The 27,560-nt window shown below is 44.7% G+C and overlaps 1 protein-coding gene and 1 non-coding gene across 3 annotated transcripts in view; both read right to left on the reverse strand.

The window, feature by feature from the left end:
• Window positions 1–3,212: 3,212 nt before the first annotated feature.
• On the reverse strand, window positions 3,213–3,419 carry LOC122441176. Its single transcript, XR_006269298.1, has one exon. It is a non-coding gene; the product is annotated as a small nucleolar RNA U3 (small nucleolar RNA).
• A 15,854-nt stretch (window positions 3,420–19,273) lies between these two features.
• Window positions 19,274–27,560, reverse strand: part of RGMB (repulsive guidance molecule BMP co-receptor b) — a 28,912-nt gene continuing 20,625 nt past the window's right edge. For both annotated transcript variants that reach the window (XM_043464582.1, XM_043464581.1), the window contains one exon: window positions 19,274–22,738. In XM_043464582.1, coding sequence (XP_043320517.1) covers window positions 22,073–22,738 — 666 coding nt within the window. In that variant the 3' untranslated portion in view covers window positions 19,274–22,072. The remainder of the gene's footprint in view (window positions 22,739–27,560) is intronic.

The raw sequence follows: 27,560 nt of genomic DNA on the forward strand, positions 1-27,560 counted from the left end.
CTGCCTTCTCTCCAATAAAGCACACAACATTGACCTTTTTTGGTTTTAAAGTCTTCATAGCAATAAAGGGAAGGAGATATATAAACATGAACAAATATCAATCTGTCACATTGGTCATTTATCTGCCCTTAGAAAAAAAATTTCAGCCGTTTATGTAATGAATAATATTCTTTGGCATAGCTCTGTAAAACTGTGATTGATTTTATAAGAACAGTCATTGTGCCAGAAAACCTCTAGGGTTATATGCCACTATAGACAAGTGTTTTAACAGATAATGCACTGGGACTGGCGGCAGTGGATCAATTTTCCAATAAAGTTCATTTATCTTATATTCTTCATTGTACTTAATCACACGCTCCTTAATTGGCTGCTTGTGCAAAATCATCACACATTTAATTTCCCTCTAACCCATGCAGATTCACATTCTATATTCACCCTGGAGTTCTGCTCGCTGTCTGTATTTCCACTTTCATTCTTAGTTGCATTGTGCACACTACATTTTCATCACTCTTTGTTAATGATCTATTAGCTGCCAGTGGCCCGGTTAGATCATGATGTGTCTTAAGAACATCAAGAATCTTAGAAACACTTTCAAATCACTTGAATATAAGTATATACATTTCTATGTCTGGTATATCTGACCCTGCTGGGAAATAAAGATGAGCATTTAAGTAAATGTTCCAGTCAAGTTTACTGGCTAATTGTTTAAGGATTGCAATATATTTTCTTATTTTCCAAAAAGACTTTCTGTAGATTAAGAGATACATATGATAGGGAATCTCTCAGTGCCAGCTTTTAATGATCTTTAAATGGATAGTGCAGGCATAATTATGAGATAGAAATGAATTAATATTGTAAAGGGCTTAGAATAGCATCCAGCACACAGTGACTTCTGTACAAGTTTAAAAAAAAATAAAATAAACTATAGGCTCAGTTAGTAAGAATCCACCTGCAATGCAGGAGACCTGGGTTCAGTCCCTGGATTGGGAAGATCCCCTGGAGAAGGGAAAGGCTACCCACTCCAGTATCCTGGCCTGGAGAATTCCATGGACTGTACAGTCTATGGGGTCACAAAGAGTCGGACACGACTGAGCGACTTTCACTTTCACTTATAGAGCAAGAAGATATATATTCAAAATAAGTGAGATGGATGAGGCAAGTGGAAAACAAAAGGTATGGAATCAGAACACAGCGTGCAAAAGAACACCCTTCAAGTCCCTTCAATGATGAGAAGTGGATCACAGTCTTAGCTTGAGCCTTCTGGTACCAAGGCAAAGGCAGTCAGTTCTATGACTCACAAGAGCCCAGAAGTTAACAAGAGATGGCCTTATTCTTTATATGAAGAACAGAGACAATGCGTCCCAGGTATGAATATCTGTTGTTCCCACTAAGTGTCTCGTGGCTAATGAAGCCACAGGTTTCAGACACATCACACTGTCCCCTGAGAGCCGTCTGGGGCTGCAGCAAACCTGTGGAAGGAAGGGCACTGGGGTGGTGACGCGCTATCTGTGTGGCCTGGCTTAGTCTAGGAGTAACTTTGAGAAGGTCATTAGGATTGAGCAGATTGCTTATCTTCCAGGCTGCAGTTATCTAAATTAAAAAAAAAAAAGAAAAGGCAAGGGATGAAGCCTCCTTGGCACATGGTAAGCAGTCGATGTCTATTTCATAAAGGAATGAATGAAATCCTTTACTTAAGCCATTTTCATTGGAAAACTCTATGTGCTGGGCAATGCACTTTCTGCCTTCTTATCTGGAATTCAAAATAGTAGTTTAACCTTTTCTGGATGACTCCGTTCCACTGGGAAGCACATCAGTGCTGCCTCAGGGGATGCTGTGGGTCTCTCACACTCTGATGCACAGTGATGGCTCCTTCATTCTGTTGTACAATTTTGAAGTTCTCACTTTTGCATCCAAAGCAGTTGTCAGGTTTTTTTTTTCTGGTTATTGCCAGTGTACCTGTTTCACCAGCCATCTTTCTCCGCTCTGCATATTTGCCGCTTTTCTTGTGATTGAATGGCAAGTCTGAGTTGTATGTAAAATGGAAGTAACTAAGCCCTGACTGATGGTTAGAGATTCTTCTCTGAGCAGAATGAGCAAGATTTTGTGCACATATTCTGTAAGTTTCCCTTAGTGGCTCAATGTCTTTTTATCTTCCTATTTATTCTGGCCTGTGTTCGGGATAGTTGAGTTTGCTAGACAACTGCTCTTGGGACAAATGCGACATTCATCTATACAGAAAACAGTATTACACTGACTAAGGTGTCAAAGGGAGAGCTGACTGGCAAACACACTCATGAGAAAGAGATTGCAGAAGTGTTGCTGGGAAAGCCATCTGCTGATACATGATAGATTGGTTAAGCAAGAGCTGCAGGTGAACGGGGACCAGAAAAACCAGACTGTAGCAGTGAGTCATTCAAGTGCAGGAGACAGAGGCATTGAAGGCCCAGGGCTTGGAGCTTGAATGTCCCAGATACTCATCTGTGTCCATCTGCAACTTCACGTGCCTGTCCCTGGAGCGAGAGGGTGGGGCTTAGTCAATGCATCTCTTGGTCATTTTCATACTCCCTGGGTAGAGTGAAAAGAACACTCCTTTCTTATCCGAGATTTGAGCAAGTTGCATCCAGTTTTCATTTAGTGATTTTATTATCTACCCTAAACATCTGGGAATGGTACAACAAAATACATGGATAATGTAACACAATGCGATCTTCAGTTCAGTCGTGTCCAACTCCTTGCGACCCCGTGGACTGCAGCATACGAGGCCTCCCTGTCCATCACCAACTCCCAGAACTTACTCAAACTCATGTCCATCGAGTCAGTGATACCATCCAACCATCTCATCCTCTGTCGTCCCCTTCTCCTCCTGCCTTCAATCTTTCCCAGCATCAGGGTCTTTTCCAATGAGTCAGTTCTTCGCATCAGATGGCCAGAGTATTGGAGTTTCAGCTTCAGCATCAGTCCTCCCAATGAACACCCAGGACTGATCTCTTTTAGGATGGACTGGTTGGATCTCCTTGCAGTTCAAGGGACTCTCAAGAGTCTTCTCCAACACCACAGTTCAAAAGCATCAATTTTTTAGCACTCAGCTTTCTTTATGGTCCAACTCTCACATCCATACATGACTACTGGAAAAACCATACAATCTTAGGAAGTATATTTTTAGTGTATTTTTTAGGATATCTGAGGTCTGTTTAGTTTTTTTTTTTTTTTTAACCACTCAGGCTACACTGTTTCCCTCTTACTCTCCAGAAGGAAAAGAAGAATGATCATCAATGGCTAACGGCAGCGGCAGAAGCCAGCTTCATGCTCGGGAGAGAACGCTGCGTGTCCTCCTCGTGGTTTCTGCTGCTCTGCACATTCAGAGAAACTTCCTCAGTAACAAACTGTAGAAATGATCCCTGAACATATAGTTTTTTTTTTTTTTTAGTGGATCACTGTAATTCACAAGACAACAAGGGGGTGTATAATCTGTAAAGAATAAGCACATCCTTGAGATTTTTTTTTTCTGGCAAAATGTTACCCAACACACTACTGATACCATCAGAAAAGAATGCATTAGGAGTATTTTAAATCTTATAAAATTTAGTTTACCTATTTGGGCATATTCTTCATGCCATTTTAACCAGATAATCATTTGCTAGCAATTGAGTTTGTTGATACTGTTGCCAACCTGATTAATGGAATGGAGTGTCTGGAACATTGACCTATTTATTCCTCTAAAACATGAACCATTTATCTTTGTTTATTCTGAAAATTTCTTCCCACATGTCCACCACCACCTTGGTCCCTATCCAGTTCTTCCCAAAGATCTAAATGCATCGTTTTTCCTCTAACAAAAAAAAAGGGGGGGGGGCTTCATAGTGGGTGATCACTGCATTGTCAGTTGGCTTGTTCAATTCACTTTAAGGTCAGGTTAAAAGGACACAGTCCCAACTATAAATACATTGCTTAAACTGAGGTCAAAGGTAGCTCAGGGAAGGAAACCTTCTTCCCAGAGCCACCTGAGCCCACTCCCAGAATTCACTGACCCACCCGCACAACACGAGTCCACAAGGCGAGTCAAAGTGCTCTCCACTGAGCCAGCCTCCTGCGGCTCTGTAGCCTCACCATTCAGAGAAGCTGGGGATCATCGGGACTGTCCTTACTGATGCGTGGCAGCAAGGCGCACGCTGGGGTCGGGAGCTGGAAAGGACCGAATCTTTGCTCGTGGAGAATGTGACGTGAAGGAAATCTACCTCTCCACCCAACTGGAAAGTGAGACAGGAGGAAGCTCCTGTCAGGAAAAACTGCAGCTTTCTAATACCTGTGTCCCTGCAGACGGTGACTGCAGCCAGGAAATTAAAAAACGCTCATTTCTTGGAAGAAAAGTTATGACCAACCTAGACAGCATATTAAAAAGCAGAGACATTACTTTGCCAACAAGGGTCCATCTAGTCAAGGCTATGGTTTTTCCAGTAGTCATGTATGGATGTGAGAGTTGGACCATAAAGAAGGCTGAGCGCCAAAAAATTGATGCTTTTGAACTGTGGTGTTGGAGAAGACTCTTGAGAGTCCCTTGGAATGCAAGGAGATCCAACCAGTCCATCCTAAAGGAAATCAGTCCTGGGTGTTCATTGGAAGGACTGATGCTGAAGCTGCAACTCCAATACTTTGGCCACCTGATGCGAAGAACTGACTCATTGGAAAAGACCCTGATGCTGGGAGAGATTGGGGGCAGGAGGAGAAGGGTATGACAGGGGATGAGATGGTTGGATGGTATCACTGACTTGATGGACATGAGTTTGAGTAAGTTCTGGGAGTTGGTGATGGACAGGGAGGCCTAGCGTGCTGCGGTCCATGGGTTCACGAAGAGTCGGACATGACTGAGCGACTGAACTGAACTGAATACCTTTGTTGCTCTTCCTGGCATGCCAGAACCTGTGTATTTACCATCTGGGATTTGCTGAGCTCCTACTTAGGTAAACTGTCTTTTTAAGAAGCCTAAAACATGCAGAAGCACAGACATTTTTAAGCATTGGGAGAATATTTTGGAGTTTCCCAAGCCTATCTAATGACCATATTCAAACATGAAGAGTTGCTGACAGTTTAAAAAATGAATTTATGTTAGTTTTTTGGTGAAAATTGTTCATACTTCTCTTTTACATGCAGTGCTACAGAATCATGCTGAGACTTTTACAACAATCTCCACTGATGGGTAAACAAGAGATGCTTGAACTCATTTCTAAATTAATGTAGGTTAAAAGGCAGCTTATGAAAAATGAATTCTGAATTTTGTGCAATTTATTCTGGTAGCCATTTGGGGGGGGGGAGGGAAAGAGCCAAAAAAGAAAAACACTCAATTACAAAGGACACATCAACCGCTGCTGAGACTAATCATGAAGAAGAGACAATATTTTCCTGCCCTTTGGCATACGTTGTAAATTCCAGGAAGACATGGTTTCTGGATTATAAGCTTTTACACAGCCTATAACACTTAACAGTTTCATATAGATAATTTCAATAGATTAACGTCTGCTTGAATTGATGAAGAGCTGAAAGGACGTGACACTCACAGATAAGCATTTCGATCTATTATCACTGAAGAGTGCCTGGATTTATTATCTTGCCCTGGATATTAAGCACTTGTTTCTGTGCTACATGGGGGTGTGGGGCGTGTGGCGAGTCTGTTAGAGCCACACCAGTGCAGTACTAGAGCAGTGTTCTTTCCCCAAATGTGGCATTTCCTTCTTTCCCTTAGGAAAGCGCAGGCAGGAATAACCTTGCTTGCCAGATAGATGTGATGATTTACTGCATTTGAAAGTTTTAATGCTTGGTTACAGCAATTTGAAACGAAACATTGCTCAAAACAATGGCTTTTCTCTCCGTGGCAGATGATCCTTTTCCATAACTCTAATCCCACGTTATCTTCTGCAGTGTGGTCGTGATGTCCCTCATCCAGAGACAGTTTATTTCTCTGTGTTCCTAAGTTTGGGTAGGTCCTGTGACTGCTTTGACTTATGAAATACGGTGGAAGTGACGCTGTGCTTGTAGTTCCTGGTGCAGCCCTCAGTTGTTCTTGATTTATCGTAGCTGCTTTTGCATCATGTCCCCGCTCTCTGTGTTCCCTCTTAGAGCCGCCATCAGTTCAGTTCAGTTCAGTTCAGTTGCTCAGTCGCATCCAACTCTTTGCGATCCCATGGACTGCAGCACGCCAGGCCTCCCTGTCCATCACCAACTCTCAGAGTTTACTCAAACTCATGTCCATCGCGTGGGTGATGCCATCCAGCCATCTCATCCTCTGTCGTCCCCTTCTCCTCCTGCCCCCAATCCCTCCCAGCATCAGGGTCGTTTTCAACGAGTCAACTCTTCTCATGAGGTGGCCAAAGCATTGGAGTTTCAGCTTCAGCAACAGTCCTTCCAATGAGCACCCAGGCTGTGCATGAAAAGCCCAAGTCAAAGCCACGTGCAGGTGTTTTAGTCCCTGGCCCAGCCCACCTCCCACCTCCCACTGCTGACTGTCAGCCAGTTGAGCAGGGCATCTTGGATGTCCAGCCCAACTGAGTTTTTTGATCACTGCCCCCTTATCCTTTTTCCTAATTTGTTTTATCAAAGAGCACTTTTTCTCAGGATAGTTTTTTTTTTTTTTTTTTTTTTAATTGTAACAGAGTACCATGGCTTTCTTATTGGCTCACTGGTAAAAAAAAAAAACAAACAAAAAAAAACCCGCCTGCCGTGCAGGAGACACAGGTGTGATCCCCGGGTTGGGAAGATTCCCCCAGAGAAGGAAACGACAACCCACTCCATTATTCTTGCCTGGGAAATCCCATGGACAGAGGAGCCTGGCAGGGCTACGGTCCATGGGATCGCAAAGAGTCAAAGGGTTGGACACGGCTGAGCGACTTCACTTTCACTTTCAAGCAGAGGACACAATTAAGCCATGCCTAGACTCCTGGTCCACAGAAGATGTGAGAAAATAAACATTGGGTTATGTAGGTTTTTTGTTAACAATCTTATTCACATGTAATACAACTCACCCATTTAAAGTGTGCAATTCAACCATTTTTATTCTTTTCAGAGCATTGTGAAACTATCACCACAATCAATTTTGTAGTATTTTCACTGCTCCCAAAAGAAAGCCCATATTTTTTAGCCATGACCCACCAATCTTTTATTTCCCCAGCCGCAGGCTACCATTAACCTACTTTCTGTCTCTATACATTTGTCTCTAGTAGGCATTTCATATAAATGGAATCATACAAAAAAAAAAAGTTCAGCACTGAGGGTTGACGATAATATTCCTTTTTGCTAAACTGTAAGTTCCTCTAGGTAAGGAAATATGACTATTTAGACTTGAATCTCTAGCATTCAACAGTATTTAAAAATTTTTTTTAATTGGAGGATAATTGCTTTACAATTGCTGTGCTGGCTTCTGCCAAACAACACCGTGGATCAGCTAAGTATACGCGTGTCCCCTCCCTTGAGCCTCCCTCTCACTTCCGACCCCATCCCTCGGCTCTAGGCTGTCACAGAGCACTGGGCGGGGCTCCCTTGTATACGGCTCCTTCCCAGGAGCTGTCTGCTTTAGACGTGGTGGTGTATATGCTTCAGTTCTACTCTCTCAACTCGTCCCACCCTCTCCCTCCCCTCTGTGTCCAGAAGTCTGTTCTCCATGCCTGTGTCTCTATCCCTGCCATGCAAATAGGTTCATCAGTACCGTTTCTCTAGATTCCACATATATGTGTTATTATATGATATTTCTTTCTCTTTTTATGCAGTTCAATTCAGTGGCTCAGTCGTGTCCAGCTCTTTGTGACTCCCATGGCCTGCAGCACGCTAGGCTTCCCTGTCCGTGGGACTTAATTTCACTCTGTATAACAGGCTCTAGGTTCATCCACCTTTCTGGAACTGACTCAGATTGGTTCCTCTTTATGGTGACTAATATTCCCTTATAAATATATGCCACAACTTCTTTATCCATTCATCTGTTGATGGACATCTGCGTTGCTTCCATGGCCTAGCTATTAGGTTGGTACAAAAGTAATTGTGATTTTGGACCATGAATTTTAAATCATTTTAACTAGGCTCAAACACATCTTTATTAATCAAAATAGGAACCATTATAATCAGCACATTTTTGCCAAAGAGAAATAAGTTTGTTTATTCCTGAAGCATAAAAATCTGTGCTTCACTGCTATGGAGAACAGTGTGGAGATTTCTTAAAAAACTGGAAATAGAACTGCCATATGACCTAGCAATCTCACTTCTGGGCATACACAACGAGGAAACCAGATCTGAAAGAGACACGTGCACCCCAATGTTCATCGCAGCACTGTTTATAATAGCCAGGACATGGAAGCAACCTAGATGCCCATCAGCAGATGAATGGATAAGGAAGCTGTGGTACATATACACCATGGAATATTACTCAGCCATTAAAAAGAATTCATTTGAACCAGTCCTAATGAGATGGATGAAACTGGAGCCCATTATACAGAGTGAAGTAAGCCAGAAAGATAAAGACCATTACAGTATACTAACACATATATATGGAATTTAGAAAGATGGTAATGATAACCCTATATGCAAAACAGAAAAACAGACACAGAAGTACAGAACAGACTTTTGGACTCTGTGGGAGAAGGTGAGGGTGGGATGTTTCAAGAGAACAGCATCGAAACATGTATATTATCTAGGGTGAAACAGATCACCAGCCCAGGTTGGATGCATGAGACAAGTGCTTGGGGCTGGTGCACTGGGAAGACCCGGAGGGATTGGGTAGAGAGGGAGGTGGGGGGGGGGGGATAGGGATGGGGAATACCTGTAAATCCATGGCTAATTCAAGTCAATGTATGACAAAACCCACTACAATATTGTAAAGTAATTAGCCTCCAACTAATAAAAAGAAATGAAAAAAAAAAAATCTGTGCTTCAGGATTCGATGAACTCTTAGAAAGCATTTTCTGCCTCCCGCTGGTTGTGGAAGTGTTTTCCCTGAAAAAAGTTTTCGAGGTGCTTGAGGAAGTGGTACCAGGCTGGCAAGAGGTCAGGTAAATATGGTGGATGAGGACTACAAAGAAAGCTGAGCACCGAAGAATGATGCTTTTGAACTGTGGTGTTGGAGAAGACTCTTGAGAGTCCCTTGGACTGCAAGGAGATCCAACCAGTCCATCCTAAGTGAGATCAATCCTGGGTGTTCATTGGAAGGACTGATGCTGAAGCTGAAACTCCAATACTCTGGCCATCTGATGCGAAGAACTGACTCATTGGAAAAGACCCTGATGCTGGGAAAGATTGAAGGCAGGAGGAGAAGGGGACGACAGAGGATGAGATGGTTGGATGGCATCACTGAGTCAGTCGATGGACATGAGTTTGAGCAAGCTCCAAGAATTGGTGAAGGACAGGGAGGCCTGGCGTGCTGCAGTCTATGGGGTTGCAAAGAGTCGGACATGACTGTGTGACTGAACTGAACTGAATTGAGGTAAAACTTCATAGCCCAACTTGCTCATCTTTTGAAGCGTTGGCTGTGCGGTGTGGTCAGGCATCGCCATGGAGAAGAATCGGGCCTATGCTGTTGACCAGTACCAGCTGCAGGCATTGCTGTCTTCAGTGCTTCTCACTGAATTGCTGAACATGCTTCTCAGATTTAATGGGGTTCAGAAAGCTGTAGTGGATCAGACTGGTAGCAGACCACCTAACAGTAACAATGACCTTTCTTTGGTGTAAGTTTGGCTTTGGGAAGTGCATTGGAGCTTCTTCTTGGCCCAAGCATTGAGCTGATGCCATATATGATGACATCGCTGGTTGTCATATAAAATCCACTTTTTGTTGCACATCACAATCCAATCAAGAAATGGTTCCTTGTTGCAATAGAATAAGAGAAGACACTTCAAAATGATCACTTTGGTTTTTTTTTCTTTTTTGGTCAGCTCATGAGGCACCCACTAACTGAGCTTTTTTCACCTTTCCAATTTGCTTCAAATGCAGAATGACCATAAAATGGATGACATTGAATTCTTTGGCAACTTTATCATGTAGTTTTAAGAGGGTCCGCTTCAGTGATGGCTCTCAATTGGTTGTTGTCAACTTCTGCTGGTTGGCAGTTATGCTCCTCATTTTCAGGGCTTTTGTCTCCTTCACAAAACTTCTTGAATTGTAGCAGAGTACCATGAATCCCCACTTCTTCAATCACCACTACACTACATTTGCTAGCAGCTCCTAGGCCAGATGTGTTGATGATGTTTCAAGTTGTCTCTGCAACTTTACAGCTCATTTTGAACTCGAATAAAAAAAATCACTCGAATTTGCTTTTGGTCTAACATAATTTCTATAGTTTAAAATAAATATAAATAGCAAGTCATAACTCACTAGCAAAAAACATAAAGCAAGAAATGTGCATTAAAATGATATATGAAATAACCACATTTCTTTTTTTTTTCACATTTCTTTAAGAATGTATTCCAACATCAAACGGCAAATTTCAACAATGCAAAACCACAATTATTTTTGCACCAACCTAATACTTCAACAGCATTTTGCATTTAGTAGATACTCAGTATACATTTGTTAAATGAATAGCTCTTCCTTTTCATACTGCATTCAGTCCAATTTGCCTACTCATTAAGATTTCTCTTCAATGACAGTGAGTTATTTTACAAATAGAATTCATAATCCTACCCTAGGACTGCCAAGGAATGTGGTTCTGATGAGATGACAAGTTTTGGCACTTTTTCGTCAGGTGATTAGTAATGCTGAAACTTATACAAGGTTTTATCAATGTTATACACATACATATGTGTTTATATAGGTATTTACACATAAAACAGACTCAGCATTCTTTAATTTTTGATCCCATTGATTCAAATAAGGAAGATACACTTCATTTTTGTAATAATTAAGTAAAATGTTTGATAAATAAGATTATATATGTACTATTTACCTTCTTATGACAATATTATCAAATATTTTAGGTGCCTCATCATTAGCAAACAATCAAAATAGTAATTTGTAGTAGTTTGTTATTTAGTTGCTCAGTTGTGTCAGACTCTGCGACCCCCTTGACTGTAGCCCACTAGGTTCCTCTGTCCATGGAATTCTCCAGGCAAGAATACTGGAGAGGGTAGCCATCCCCTTCTCCAGGGGATCTTCCTGACACAGGGATCGAACCCAGGTCTCCTGCATTGCAGGAAGACAAATAATTTGTAGTATTTACTATTCATAAATGACAGTGTTAGTTACTCAGTTGTGTCTGACTCTTTGCAACCCCATGGACTGTAGCCCACCAGGTTCCTCTGTCCGTGGAATTCTCCAGGCAACAATCCTGGAGTGCATTGCCATCCCCTTCTCCAGGGGATCTTCCGGACCCAGGATGGAACCCTTGTCTCCTATGTTGCAGCTGGATTCTTTACCGTCTGAGCCACCTTCACTATTCATAAAAGAACATTTGTTTAACAGACTATTTAACCCGATGTTGTTAGCAGTTCCCTTCAAGCAGGTACTATAACTGAAGGTAAACCATACAGTTTACATGCAGAGGGCTTCTCAGGTGGCGCTAGTGGTAAAGAACCCGCCTGCCAATGCAGGAGATGTAAGAGACGCAGGTTCGATCCCTGGGTCGGGAAGAACCCCTGGGAGACGGCATGGCAACCCACTCCAGTATTCTTGCCTGGAGAATCCCATGGACAGAGAAGCCTGGCGGGGTACAGTCCACAGGGTCATGACTGAAGCGACTTAGCACACACGCACAAACCATACAGTAACAGTGTAAGATCACTGGGCTCTCTCACTGCAAGCATGGGTTTTCTGGTCCCAGGCTGCTAATAAGCTCCACCTCTCATGGCTTGTGACCACAGTCTAACAGCTCATAGGGTTTGCAAGGTGCCTGCCTTGTGTGGGGTCATAACAAATGATCAACAGCTATTAGACCTCTGTGGGACGCAGGATTAGTCCAGTTCTGGAATCAGCTCCTCCCCTTCCACACAGCCTCATCTCAGTATTCCTAACAGATGTGTCAGGAAGCGGTTACCACTGTCTCGAGGTCTTGCTGATTATAATAACCTTGTCTCACAGTTTGTTCTCAACTCGCCCATTCTTTGTCTCTTCTAATTCCAGTCCTAGCTCTTCTCTTGAGGGATCACTAAGTTTAATTTCAGCTTGTCTTCCTTCCCTCCCTTCCTTCCATAGGTACTCTATTAATACGTGCTGGGTGCCATGGTCTTCTCTAGGGACAAAATAGTAAATAGGAAAAAACAAAACCTCTGTCCTTGTGCAGTTTACATCCTAGCAGGGGAAGCACAACAAACACATAAACATGGAACGCAGTGTACTGTAAGATAGTGAAGAAACAAACCATGCAGGGTCTGGGAGTAGAGAATGAGGGGGGGACCATTGTAGACAGGCCAGTCATGTGCCCAGAATAAAGCGGGCCACACCACTAGAGCGCCCCAGTGCCCAAACTGCAGAAGGCTGGGTTGCCGTGAAGGGGGTGTCTGCGGCCATCCTATGTTATGTTTGCTTACCTGGCCTAAGCTGGGCCAAAGAGATCCCCCAGGAACATGAACTCTATGCAGGCGGATAACTCAGCTGTCTCACCAGGAGTTCCTATAAAGTAGAGGATTCAGCCTGCAGAGTGAGAGGGAAGAAAGTGCATTTAGAGACAGAAGCAGAGATGAGACCCCAACAGCTTTGCAGACTCTGTTTTCAGCCTCTATGGGCCAGGTGCGGTTCTTGCCCCAGATTCATTTTATGCAAGTTCAGTCGCTCAGTGGTGTCCGACTCTTTGTGACCCCATGGACTGCAGCACACCAGGCCTCCCTGTCCATCACCAACTCCCGGAGTTTACTCAAACCCATGTCCATTGAGTCGGTGATGCCATCCAACCATCTCATCCTCTGTCATCCCCTTCTTCTCCTGCCCTCAATCTTTCCCAGCATCGGGGTCTTTTCAAATGAGTCAGCTCTTCGCATCAGGTGGCCAAAGTATTGGAGTTTCAGCTTCAGCATCAGTCCTTCCAATGAACACCCAGGACTGATCTCCTTTAGGATGGACTGGTTGGATCTCCTTGCAGTCCAAGGGACTCTCAAGAGTCTTCTCCAACACCACAGTTCAAGATCATCAATTCTTTGGTGCTCAACTTGCTTTACAGTGTATAAGATGCACTATAACTTAAAACAAGGCCCTCCTTTCTGCTTTTGTGCTTGGTAGTTTGAATTAGGTTTTGTTGATGAAATCAGATTCTTGATTCCATCTCAGTCCCTCCGATGCCCGAGGGATGTATAGCAAAATGTATAAGCAAATACATAACAGAAGGATGTGAAGGTTAATTCTATATGCCAGTTTGATTGGGCTAAGGCATGCCCAGACATGATTTCTAGGTGCGTCTGTGAGTGTGTATCTGGAAGAGATTAGCATTTGATTCAGGAGCCTGAGTCAAGGGATCATCTTTAGCAGTATGGGCAGGCAACTGGGGGCCTGAAGGGAACAAAATGGTGGAGGTAGGTAGATTCTCTCTTCTTGAGCTGGGATGTCCAACTTCTCCGGCCCTTGAATGCTGGAGTTCTTGGTTCTCAGGCCTCCAGACTTTGGGACTTCTCTGGGACTTACACCAGCGGTCCCTGTCAAGCCTTTGGACTCAGGCTGAATTACAGTCAGGCTTTCCTGGTTCTCCAGCTTGTGCACAGCAGATGGTGAGACTTCTCAGCCTCCATAATCACATAAGCCAGTTCCTGTAACAAAGCTCTTCACGTGTCTGTTCTACTGGCTCTGCTTCTCTGGAGAACTCTAACTGCGCGGGGATATCCGATTCCTCCATGCCACTGCTTTTCTTCAAAAATTCCTCAAGCACCTGGGTCTCTCTAGTCTGTTTTATTTGCTGTCTACAGGTCTCAATCACCCCCGCCTCACCCTTTGCCTCTTTTGTCACATGTTCCATTTCTCTTTCCTATTTCTGTTGCTTTTGCAGTTGTTTCCCACACCTTTCTCATTAATTTTTTTTTCCCCTGTGTTGTCTTTTTATTGAATGTCTGTGTGCACTTTCTCACAATTCCTCTCCTCTTACTTCTCAACGTGTGAAAAAAATCCTCACACCAGAAAGACTGGCTCAATTCGCCCCCCGCCACCGTGGCCTCCCCTCTTCGCTCTCTCCATGTTCCACTATGAGCGATTCTGAGAAGATAGCCGTGTGTTGTCAACAAGCCGGCCTGGTCTGCACAGCTAGAAGAGATGCATGAGTTAGATCTAAGTTACTGAAGGTCCTGCTGCCCAGCCTTCTACATGCAACTGGATCTAGGACGACACTTCAGAATGTCCTTCTCCAAAGGTGGATGCTCTCTCTGTTGGGACTCCTACTTGCTAAGGTACATATATATATATATATATATATATATATATACATATACATACATGACCAGAAATCTCCAGCAGTTATTTTACTGGTGGCAGAGTTCTTCCTGTCTCCAGGTCACTCTTAAGCCGTGAGCTTCTGTCTAGGGCAAATGGTCGCTTACAAGTCAGAACTACTCTCTCAGTAGAGTCCTTCAAGAACTGGCACTGAGATCTGGGTGGGGGGCGGGGGGTGCAGTGAGGAGGCAGGCAGGAGGCAACCGGTATGCAAGGCTTTTGCTTTTGGGCTCACCCATTCCCCGAGGGAGAGACTTTATTTTCCTGGGCTCCAAAATCACTGCAGATGGTGACTGCAACCATGAAATTAAAAGACGCTTGCTCCTTGGAAGGAAAGCTATGACCAACCTAGACAGCATATTAAAAAACAGAGACATTACTTTGCCAATAAAGGTCTGTCTAGTCAAAGCTATGGTTTGTCCAGCGGGCATGTATGAATGTGAGAGTTGGACCATAAAGAAAGCAGAGCACTAAAGAATTGATGCTTTTGAACTGTGGTGTTGGAGAAGACTCTCGAGAGTCCCTTGGACTGCAAGGAGATCCAACCAGTCCATCCTAAAGGAGATCAGTCCTGGGTGTTCCTTGGAAGGACTGATGTTGAAGCTGAAACTCCAATACATTGGCCACCTGATGTGAAAAACTCTCATTGGAAAAGCCCCTGATGCTGGGAAAGATTGAAGGCAGGAGGAGAAGGGGATGACAGAGGATGAGATAGTTGGATGGCATCATCAACTCAATGGACATGAGTTTGAGCAAGCTCTGGGAGTTGGTGATGGACAGGGAAGCCTGGCATGCTGCAGTCCATGGGGTCACAGAGTTGGACACGACTGAGCGACCGAACTGAACTGAACTGATTCTCCTAGAGAGTTCATTGCCCTCATGGATGTGTCTATTCTCAGGGATTGGTAGAACTTTGACCCGGCCCTAAATTCCCTAAATTGTGGAGTGTTCCCAGGCGTCTATATAAAAATTTACTTCTAGAAACAGCTCAAGAGTTTGTGAGTTCCTAAAAGTAAACATGGGATTCCTAGGTGGCTCAGCTGTAAAGAATCCACCTGCCAAGCAGGAGATGTGGGCTCGATCCCTGTGTCGGGAAGATCCCCTGGAGAAGGCTGGTGGGCTACAGTCCATGGAGTCACAAGACAGTCACACATGACTTAGCAACTAAACAACAAGAATAGTAAACACACAATTCTTCATCTCAGGTACATTTTTGTGTAATGTACGTTGAGGGTGGGTCTGTACTAGGCGCTGTGCTGAGAACTTTAGATGTGGTAACATATTTACCTCTCACAGTGAATGTTTGAGATGTGAATTTCTATTGGGATCTTCATTTTAAAGATGAGGCTGTGGGTTGGCATGTCTGAGGCTGAACGCCTAGTACAGTGTGTGGATTTGTACTCGGAACGGGGTGATTCCACCATCCGTAATCTTGACCAGCGGGCTATGCTGCCTCCTCTAAGGAAGAGGATATAAAACCCACACCGACACACGAATGAACCCTTAGGAGTGGCTCTTGGCCACAAATGCGGTCAGTATGCCCTCCATGTTCGTCCTTCTGGTTTGTGAGCTCCACCAGTTCTGTGACCACCCTCCCGTCCAGGCCCGCAGGTAAAACTTTCACGTCTTACCCAGCCTCTAAATATCACCCAAATGTCCATCTTGACAGGACCCCGAGGATCTTATATTTTGTGCTGCCCCAGGTTATTTCACGATTCCCTTCCTCCCAAGAAGGAAGATGAACATTCACGTGATGACTCGCTCTGAATCTTTCCCTGAGAGCGAGCCGATCGATAGCTCTCCACGAACATCTCTGCACTGAGGGCCAACAAGCGTTAATGGCAAAGCTGCTACTTGGCAACTCCAAAGAGGGTCTTGCGGGAAAATGAATTGGCTGTCCCCCTCATCCTCCCCGTCAGTGACTTCTGTCTTACTGCTTCCTGTTAGAAGCCTCTGGAAGCCCTTTATGCCATCCAGTAGCATCCTTTCCCTTGGCAGGGCTACCTTATTGATTGAGAGAATCCGGGTTTTTAAAATGTCATTTAAGGTAGGTGCAATTCATACTTGGTTAATTTGTATGTGGTTTGGTCACCACTTCCCCGGTGGCTCAGACGGTAAAGTGTCTGCCTACAATGCAGGAGACTCGGGTTTGATCTCTGGGTTGGGAAGATCCCCTGGAGAAGGAAATGGCAACCCACTCCATTATTCTTGTCTGGAAAATCCCATAGATGGAGGATCCCGGTAGGCTACAGTCCATGGGGTCGCAGAGTTGGACATGACTGAGCAATTTCACTTTACTTCTTTAAGTTCAGTTCAGTTGCTCAGTCATGTCCGACTCTTTGCGACCCCATGAACCGCAGCACGCCGGGCCTCCCTGTCTATCACCAACTCCTGGAGTTTACTCAAACTCATGTCCATTGAGTTGGTGATGCCATCCAACCATCTCATCCTCTGTCGTCCCCTTCCCTCCCTGCCTTCAATCTTTCCCAGCATCAGGGTCTTTTCAAATGAGTCAGCTCTTTGCATCAAGTGGCCAATGTATTGGAGTTTCAGCTTCAGCATCACTCCTTCCAATGACCACCCAGGACTGATTTCCTTTAGGATGGACTGGTTGGATCTCCTTGCAGTCCAAGGGATTCTCAAGAGTCTTCTCCAACACCATAGTTCATAAGCATCAATTCTTCAGCACTCAGCTTTCTTCACAGTCCAACTCTCACATCCATACATGACCACTGGAAAAACCATAGCCTTGACTAGACGGACCTTTGTTGACAAAGTATATCCAATCTGGTAGCAGAATGTTTCCTCTTTTTTCCCCCCTCTTCTTTTGAAGTTGGTGTTTTCATTATTAAAATAAAAATGGTCCTAGAACTGTCACCTATCAAGAACCTTCACCTATAAAACATTGCCTGGTTGTTTTCTTCTGGCTGGAGTTTTTTTTTTTTTTTAAATATAATTTTATTTGCTATTTTTGGCTGTGCTGGGTCTTCCCTGCCATCCAGGCTTTCCCTAGTTGCAGAGAGTGGGGTTAGTTTCTAGGTGGGGTGCTTGGGCTTCCCATCACAGTGGCTTCTCTTGCCGCGGAGCACAGGCTCTGGGATGTGAGGGCTTCAGCAGTTGCAGTGCTGGCTGCCTGGGGTTGAGCTGCGGTTCCCGGGGTCTAGAAAACAAGGCTAGACCGTTCTGGTGCACCATCTTAGTTGCTATGTGGCATGTGGGATCTTCCTGGACCAGGGATCGAACCCACGTCTCCTGCAGTGGCAGGCAGATTCCTTACTACTGAGCCGCCAGGGAAGCCCTGGGTGATGTTTGATGGACCTACTTTAACACATTTTAGTTGACAAGGCTGGTTTATTCAAGTGGCTTGAACATCATTTTAACGAGGCCAGCGGCACATGCTCCACCTCTGTAATCTGTCAGTGTATCCTCCTGGAGTCTGGATGCCCAGAGTCTTTATAAACCCACACAACCCTCGCAAGGAAGAGGGGACACAGAGACAGCCCCCCCCAAGCACACAGCTCAGACATCACATTTAGGGCCCAAGGGACTGTGTGTTCTATTACTGAGTTGATAGTGTTAAGCATCATGCTTACTGGAGGTACTCTGGGCAAGAAGAACAGTGAATTCAAAGGAAAATACCTTCGAAATGAAAATGTGAATGTGGCTCATCCAATTAAAAGACACGCTGAAAATGGATGGAGGCAGAAACAATATGGTGAGCTAGGAAGTGAAATAAAGAACTGGGAACTGCTCCCTGCTTCTTGGATGTCTGGATTACACTCTCTGTGGGGGGAGATGTTTCTTGGTTCACATACAAATAGATCACTGTGGGAACAGGGGGAAAACTCAGGCAAAAGTATCTTGGGCCAGAAAGGACGGCAGCAACAGCAGTGCCTGTGCTTTATTCCGGGTGATTATAGGCAACAGGATGCTGCTAAACGCTGTGGCTACCGAAATAAAGAGAGAAATTGAGATAAAAGGATTCTTAGAATCTGTTAGTCACCATTGGCTCTTCAAGGCAACAACGACTTCTTTTTGAGGCTTTGGACAGCTGCTCAAATTTCAATCCCTGAAAAGCTGGAGGTCTGGACGTCAATACAGTGAAGAATGTTTTTCCTCTTAAGCGTAGACTTCATGGTGACATAGATGATTTCTTAGCATTCGTTCAGTACAGACATAAGCTCGAGGTACTCAGCGGTTATAACACTGTCATCTTACTTTGTGTGGGTGGTTCAGTTGACACAATTTTCCTTTTCTATTTGTTCTGAACTACCACACACAAACACCACATGTAAGGATTAACTTTCTCTTTTAAGAAATGACTCCGTATGTTTTCCCCAATCAGAATTTGCCCCATTCAGTTTTCTACCTTCTGGCACTAACAGTCCTTTTCTATGCCTTCCGTAGTTTGGGTTTAATTCTCTCTCAAGCTTCTCTACCCTTTGGCATGTTTCTTGAACAAAGACCAAATTGTGATCTTGTGATGTCTCCTTCTGGAACACCCAAGAAGTGAGAATTTACTAAAGTTTACAAAGCCAGAAAGTCTTGCCCAATATCCTCCCCGCCAGGATTAACAAAGTTGCTGCCATCCAAGCTGCCTTCAAAGAACCAAATGCAGGTTCTGTGCTTGCTGGGGACCAAAACTAACCCTAAAGAAAGACCTTTGGGATGATACCAGTGGTCTAATCTCACAGATACTGACTTATTTCCAATTGCTTAGAAATTAAAAAAGGAAAAACTATAGTAGTGATATAGTTCAGAAAAGAAGTGAGTTTGTGGACTGGTTGAATGACTCATGGTCAGTAACCATGAAGGGTTTTGTACACACACCCCCTCACGCCCTTTCTTCTGCTATTTCTCCGCTCTTCCAGCAGGTGTCACCACAGTCACAGAACAAACATTCCACAGCAGGGTATGTAACTTTATTTTTCTACCATAATAATTTAAAGTATTTACACACTGCACACTCACTGTTTTACACAGATACTTATTCATATACCTATGAACCACATCTAAAGATTTCTTTGCAAAGACTCGACACAATGTGGGGGTTTTCGAGCGTAACAAAGAGAAGGGAAGGACAAAAAAAAAAGTTTTGAGTCTTCAGACAGCCATGTGGTGCATCTGTGAAAACCAGTGTGTTCCCACAAGGATAAGCTCCCCCAGAAGACATCCTACCTAACGCGTGAGTATGACCCAAAACGCTTCTGGTTAAGGGGGGGATTTCAAAAACCAACATGTGCAAGGAGCATTTTTTTTTTTTTCTCTAGACTTTCTATGAAAGAAACAGAAGAAAATAAGCCAGGCCCTTCTCTAGACAAATACCTGTATTTCTGAAACAGTTATCCGTGGGGAAGACTTCAGAGTCACAGAGAGACACGGACTGCAAAGGGAAAACAGCCAAATCCACTGGAACTAAGAGTTGTGATGCAACTTTTCCAGGTAAAGGATACGGCAAAACCACCCGGTTTCCTTTTCCCAGCTATGAGGAGAGGTGGTTGTTTTACTTTCGCTGAAAAGGACACAGGTATGTTACATCATGTACACACTAAACCCAGACATCGTAGAAAACTTCTACCGTTTTCCACCTTTAGACTATTTGCACAAAAATAGTGGTTAGAGGTACCCTAATTATTTTTTCTCCTGCATTCTACTCAGTTACATAACAGAAGTACTTGCTAACTACGGCTTCTGACCTGGGCACGTGATTCCGTAAGGGAACAAAAGCAGTCACGGTTCAGAGCTGATGGAAGGCAGGCCCCCGTCCGGCTTTGATACAAGGATAACAGGTTTGGGATTCAGCTCTCTGGTGCTGCATCTTTGCCCAGTAAGAGGCAGGACGCCTTCGGGATTTTCCCGGACTGGCCAAGATCATTCTCTCGTACATCGGAAGACGGGCTCAAGAGAAGCTTTGCCACTTCTGGTGAATCGACAGCTCCATGCTGTGACCGACAGATCAATTCACAAAGAAACAGAACTTTCACGAAGGGACATCCTCTTTGCTACCAAATCTGGCAGTGCCACTCATCAAAAGGAAGAAATTAACCCTGCCAACTAAAACTACGGACAACCTTGACCCGAATCTCTGTGGCCTTTCAAGTTCACCGTCTGTTTCCATTTACGCAAATGATTCAAGTACAAACTCTACCACTAATTCTTGGAACCAGATATTTACATTTTAGGTATAACAATAGAAACCTACCTATCCTGGAGTTCCTGTTCTCACACACTGCTCTTGCCTTTGGGTGTTGGTGGTTTTAAGAGGTGCCAACAGTGAAGGGATGGAAGAGGGAAGGCGTTGCTCGTGTAGCTCGGTGAAATCACTATAAAGTTAAATGAGCAACCAATAGTCACCTACGCCTATTAAGAGGGAAAGTGATTAAATCGAGAGGCCACGTGGGGAGCAGCTCTGGTCAATGAGAATGTCTGAGGACCCAGCACCCAGTCAAGCTGCCTACAAGGTCAGGCCAAGGAAGCATGTCTGTGGTCAGCACCCCAGTCCATCCCATCACACACACGCACGCAAAGTCGGAGGCTGAGGAAGACCACGGTGTGGGGGCAAGGAAGAGGAAACCTTTGTGTGATGGGGTCTGGGTCTCCACATGAAGGAATCTATACACCGGAGTGCCTGGGCTCCCCGCTCTTACGCTGAGCCTGGGGAGGGCTTACTGGGTGTAGACACGGGTAAGAACAAGCCCAGACAGCCAGAGGCGGCGGCTGAGAACGCGGTCTTGTACACATCACAGAGGGAAGAGCAAGGCACGATCGCTCCACTGAGGTGTTTGCCCTTTCTTTGTTCAATGTAGAATGGAGTTAAAGGCGCGAAAAGCGACAGTTTGAGCAGGGAATGAGGGATGACGAATGTCCGAGCGGGCTCTAGCAAGATGCCTGCTATCTCCTTACCCGTTGCCATCTCCAGCCCCTCCTGACCTAGGAAAACAGCAGTTTCATACGGTTCAACCTACCACGCTCTAAGCGCTCAGACCTAACAATCCTAGTTACTAACAACCATGCTAACGTTCTCCCCACCCGCTGAAAACGAGTGGCAGATGTCCAGGAGGGACAGTGCTTCCTAGAATCAGTGTTTAACAGCCAAGAGCACCTGTCGGGGGTGGGGCGGGGCGGTTCACAGTCCTTCCACGTGGAGTGCGGGCAGCAGAAGCGGGCAAGGACCTAGTTCCAAGGAACGAGGCAGCCGCCCCAGGAGGGCAGCAGGTGAAGCTGGGCGCGTGGCGATGGCCAAGGCCGGGAGGGCACCGCCAGCAAGAGCTGCAAACGAGGTCGCCGGTCCTCTTCCAAAGGCGCGCCGCACACGGTGTCTGTGCGCGTGTACTATATACGTACTGACCAGGTACACACATAAATATTTAATATATAAAAAATAAAGTGCTTTCTAACAGGTCCCCGGGCAGGGACGTTATAAAACATTTCACAAAACTGCAAAAACAAAAAAACAAAAAACCCAAATCGGTAACGGTCCAAGAACACTACATCCAACATCACGTGGAAAACAGCCAAACGCGATATGTACAAATCAGGTGGGCATCCCGGGACACACGCATCCTGCATCCTGTCATATACATGGTATATACATATATACTTTTTACTCAATATATTATGACAATATATATTTTTTAAAAATTTTGTTATAGACAGGAGGAGAAACGGAACAGGAAAAAAAAAAAAAAAAGACAATCCCCTACAAAAACACAAGGATCAAGCATGTGAGTCCCAGACTGACAGACCAGAGGGGGCGTCCACCGGGGGCCCCGCGGCCGCTGCTCGGGAAAATATGCCAGCGCTCCTTCCTGGGGTGCAGCGCCTCCACGTCCTCCAGGGCGCTGTGCGCGGCGGCCGTGAAGTTGGCGTCGCCGGTGGTGAGCAGGTCAAAGACGCAGGACTGGAAGTAGATGTCCTTCACGGGCATCCGCTCGTGGCACCGCGCGCTGGCCGTCTCCAGCGTGTAGCCGGGCCAGGCCGGGGCCGCGGGGCTGCGGGCCAGGCCGGGCCCCAGGATGGCGGACACCTGGCCCTGCCCGTCGTCGATGCGCTCGCCCAGGGGGCAGCCGGTCACACACAGCTGCAGGTCCTGGCTCTCCTCGTAGGCCATGGCCAGCGCTTCGGGCATGCGGATGGCCAGCGTCAGGTAGCGGCCCAGCTGCCGCACGAACACAGTGGTCCCCATGTAGCGCGCGTGCATCTCCACCGAGCGGCCGCTCTCCCGCTCCACGATCCGCAGGCTCTTGGGGTCGCCGTCCCCGCCGCTGGTGCTGCCGTCCACGAAGGCGGCCGGCAGGTCATCGGTCACAGCTTGGTACACTTTCTGATCCGTACACTCCCGGTGCGCTTTGAAGATGATGGTGATCTGCGGGGGAAGGAAGGCGGACAAAGTTTTTAACACAGATGGGAGGGAGATGGGGTGGGGGCGGGGACGACAGCATCCTTGGGCTGAGAGAGTTGCCCTTCGTTCTGGAGGCTGAATGGGCTAGCGACAGAATCTCCCAACTCAGCTTATCTGCTTCTGCCTTGCAAATGAATGGTGTCACTGTTAGGGACAATTTTAAAGGCCCTATGTATTCATTGGGAGGATGGATGCTGAAGCTGAAACTCCAATAATTTGGCCACCTGATGCGAAGAGCTGACTCTGGAAAAGACCCTGATGCTGGGAGAGATTGAAGGCAGGAGGAGAAGGGGACGACAGAGGATGAGATGGTTGGATGGCATCACCGACTCAATGGACTTGAGTTTGAGTAAACTCTGGGAGTTGGTGATGGACAGGGAGGCCTGGCGTGCTGCAGTCCATGGGGTCGCAAAGAGTCAGACACGGCTGAGCGACTGAACTGAACTGATGTATTTGTGTTTTTTCCCTTGATGTGGACTTTTTTTTAATTTTTATTTTTTTTAAACTTTTTATTTTATATTGGAGAACAGCTGATTAACAATGTTGCGATAGTTTCCCCTGGACAGCAAAGGGACTCAACCATACATATACATGTATTCATTCTGCATTTTTTAAAAGTCTTTATTGAATTTGTTACGATATTGCTTCAGTTTTATGTGGGTTTTTTTTGGCCATGAGTCACGTGGGGTCTTAGCCCCCTCACCAGGGATTGAACCTGCACCCCTCTACACTGGAAGGCGAAGGAATCTTAACCGCTAGACAGCCAGGGAAGTCCCAAAGTCCTATGTGTTTAGAATGGAAAACTGACACAGATCTACAGAGTGTGTATCAGCAAAAAAAATTTTATTTTCCTAAGACAGAAAAATGATGTTGTTGGGATATAGGCAAGTTTTATTGATCATTTGTATCCTGTCTCCTTCCAAAGAAAGATGAGTTGTGGTAGACTGTGCTGAGAAAAAAAGAAAGAAGATTCCATTCTGAGTGATGCAGATGCTCTAAGTGGCTTCATGAATAATAAACCTACCAGAACTGTGATTTCTTTAAAGTTTCTCCCTTGGACTCTAAAACAATATCCTATGACTCATCACTACAAACTGAGCTATACACACAGACTCGGGGAAGAAAGAGAAAGCTGAGGAGGGAGCCAGCCCAGCAACAGCTACCAACCATGTGCCTCAGGAAAGATTCTCTGAGTCTCTTAATCAAAAGTCTCACATGACCGGCTAATCCTTGGGACAGCGGAATCACTTGGCAAGTGCGCTCCCAAGCACTGGCAGAGAATAAATACCCTAAACCTAGTTACAGCAAATGTTTTCCCCAAACAGCACACTGGCCCTTCAGCTTCTCAGAAATCTGTTCCCCAGTCAACTCTCAAGTCTCCAAATTAAGCAGAAAACTCGTGGAGAAAAAAAAAAAAAAAATCTACTGATAATACAAAAGCTTCCCTTTAGTGATCCTGGACATCTCTGCTACGGGGATAGAAAGATGCTAAGACAGATAGGGGCTTCTGGATCACACAGGTGGGAAAATGGTCCCCAAGGGGGGTAAAAAAAGACAACATTTTGAGATTTGAGTTATTGTCTGTAAGTGAGGTAATGGCTTATTATGCTTTCTTCTTGAAGAAAAGAAAAAAGTATCAGGTGACTTCAGTCAAGGAGGAAGGGAGACAGGCCAAATACTCTACAAATTACTCTGGATGGAGGCAAAGGGCCACCTCCTGCAAGGGGACTAATCAAAACAATAGACCCTTGTTAAAAAGGCTGCGGGGCCTCCCTCCCTACCCTTCTCCCTACAAGCCCTCCCCACCACCCTCGGGTTCATGTCTGAAGGCTTTTCCCCCGGCCCGGCCAGCATTTGCTCACGCTATTTAATTCCACATGTTCCCACTGGTGTTACTTGACTGGAATTTTCCAGCCATTTCATTTCACTTCAGCCAGTTGTAAAGCCAGATCCGAACCAGCTGTGGCTGCAGCAACTGGTTAAATTCATATCCGTTGTTTGCAGCTGCAACCAAAAGCCAGACAATTCTCTGTGAGAATGCCTGGTGTCTCCCTGCCTAATTACTCTGAGCCACAATTTAATTTCACGACCAGCCTTCTCACGTTTCAACACCTTCCTAACAACCTGAAGGAGGTGTACCAGAGATGATTTCAGGAAATTTGCTGTGCATCCAACCATACGACCTTTCAGAGCGAGTGGGATTTTTTGAGCTAGATATCTAATGGGACTATAAAATAGATTTATTTGGTGATTCTAAAGACAGTTTGACAAGTGCTTTTTAGAGGCAAGCTGGGATCTCTTGGAGGTGAAAAGCCTAATTCAAGTAAATTCTGCACCTGAAAGGATTGCAAGTTAATACAGATGGCTACAATAAGAGTAACAAGACTTTTCATACAGCCGTTATCCTCATTTTCAACCAGAACATCCAAATGACTTCTTCTACAACAGTTAAACCATTTGTCATTCCAATCTAACAAACCTCAAATTTAAACCAACTTGGCCTTATTTGCAAGAATTAAGTACTTTTCAGTTTGCCTTAGGAAAAACACAGAGGAATTAGTTTTGTTGGGAAAACACAGCAGAGAAATCCAATTCCAACGAAGTTTCCAAAAAAGCAAGCAAGGGTCAATATTAACATGGATGGAAGAGTTCCCTGTCTCACCAAGTCTCTGCGGTTTTCATTAAACACACCAGTTCCAACTCAGGAGTCATTTCAAACACCTCTCACGTGACTGTCCTCTGCTTTACCTGTAACACCAACAGGTAACTCCCACACCTCCAGAAAATCAGGTAAAGCTTAAAGCTCGACCTCTGTACCACTGTCTACGCTCACAAAATATTCTAGTTTACCTAATGGATTTTTGTCGATCGGTTGAATTTCCTAGGAGTGATATTCTTTACAAGACAATGAAGTTGATGTTTCTTCCTCTGTTAGGTGAGATAATTTGCTCTCAGAGTCTATGTATAGAATCAGCCCTTGAATCAAGATGTTGAGGGTAATGAATTAACCTCAAAGCTTGAGAGAGGTTTCCTGAGTGGTCCTCTGCAGTCTAAGTAGATACTGAAGAGGCACCTAGAGATATAAGCAATGAAAATGTAGCAAACACGAGGTAACAGTACCTGACAAATCGTGTAAGGGATTTTCATCCCTCATACAATTGCAACCTGAGGTCTTAAAAAGCAAGCACTCAACTCAGCCAGGAAGGGCCAGAAATTCATTTTCCATTTCTATTCTCCTCTTCAGAAAAATTAAATAAAATTTATTCACTCTCAATAATTCTTACTTTAAAAACATTCAAATTTTCATTGAAATGTTTGGAAATTCCACATGTTTTCTATCTCCAACTAGCAGCTATCAGAGGGTCAGAATAGGACATTCAAAATTGTGTTCTAAAGCTCTTAAACAGATAACCTAAAAACAGCTATGCTCTTTACTTTCCCCGTCTCTATGAACTGATCCATATGCTGTAATAACTCAATTTGGCACATCTGTTCTCTGCCACACCATTTATTATTGATGGATGGCATTTCTGTGCATTTAAAACATCAATGCCTTTTGTTAAACCTTCCCCGCCCAGCTCCTCCCAACCCCCACCTCAGACAAACTACTCCAGTCTCCTCATTCATTTTTAATGCTTCACTCCCTGAGATCTTTACCACCTACTGGGTCTCTTAGGAGAAGCAAGACAGCAGCTACAAATCAACCTTTCCACATGTGAAAGGCAATAAGGATTTAGGGTTTGCTGCGAAATGCCAACACTGAGAGGCACCTGCCTCTCCTTTCCATCAGGGGGAAAAAAAAATGAACTAAATGAAAGGGAGATCGCCCAGAGAACCAGACACTGCTTCGCCAACCACAGAGCTTCTCCAAGCTCGACGGCCTTGCGCAGGGCTGTGAGGAGGTTTTCAAACAGCAGAATTCCCCACAGGCTGTGCCCTGAACTATTTGTGCTTATCATTCTTTGGAAGAAACACTTATCAGTGTTTAAATCGGACCATTTTGGCACTGCATGTGTGGGACCTTGCTGGAATTCTCTTAATACCAGAACCGGGACTTTCATAGACAAGGGGCCCCAGCTCTCGGGTTAAGATGGGCTGGCAAACCAAGCTGAAAATCACAGGAAATCAGCCTGGAGCACAGGGAAACCCAATGTTGATAGGTATCTAGTTAAAATTTTGCTTGGAAAAAAAATTTTTTTTGCTTGTGTTAAGAAAACTAAGATTAATTTTATTTCATGTAATTAGCTGATGTGTCTACTTCCTCAGATCCTCTGGGTGCAATTACAGGTTGAAAAAAACAGATGACTTGGGAGAAATCAGAGAACGCAGTGCCCATGGCCTTTGCACTCACCGGGTCAGCAGCATACAGCCTCTACTTAGCTCTCAGAGCTTAAGCACAAAGGAGATCATTCCTACGAGAGCGTGTGTTTCAAAGAAATAAACACATGTGCTCTATTGCCAGCTCTAAAACACGTCATCTTAACTTGAGGGGGCCAATGTTTCTCAATGCTGAGAAGTCCAAGACTAGGAAGCTCCGAGGGACTAAGGAAGGATCTCGGTTAGGCTGGCGAGAACTCTGGATTTTGCTCCTTTTTATGAGGCAGGAAATAAAAGCATATTTGTCTAGAATAACTTTCTGTTTGAACAATTTCATACAAAGCCTAGGAGAGTACATGGATCATACTTAAGGAGGCCAGTAACTGATGTCATTGATCATTTTCCTGAAAAACTAAAAACAAACAAACAAAAAGAAACAAAGAAAAAAAAAATCTGCCAGGAAGGTGTG

This window comes from Cervus canadensis, chromosome 4, assembly GCF_019320065.1.
Source record: "Cervus canadensis isolate Bull #8, Minnesota chromosome 4, ASM1932006v1, whole genome shotgun sequence".
NCBI classification, from domain to species: Eukaryota; Metazoa; Chordata; class Mammalia; order Artiodactyla; family Cervidae; genus Cervus; species Cervus canadensis.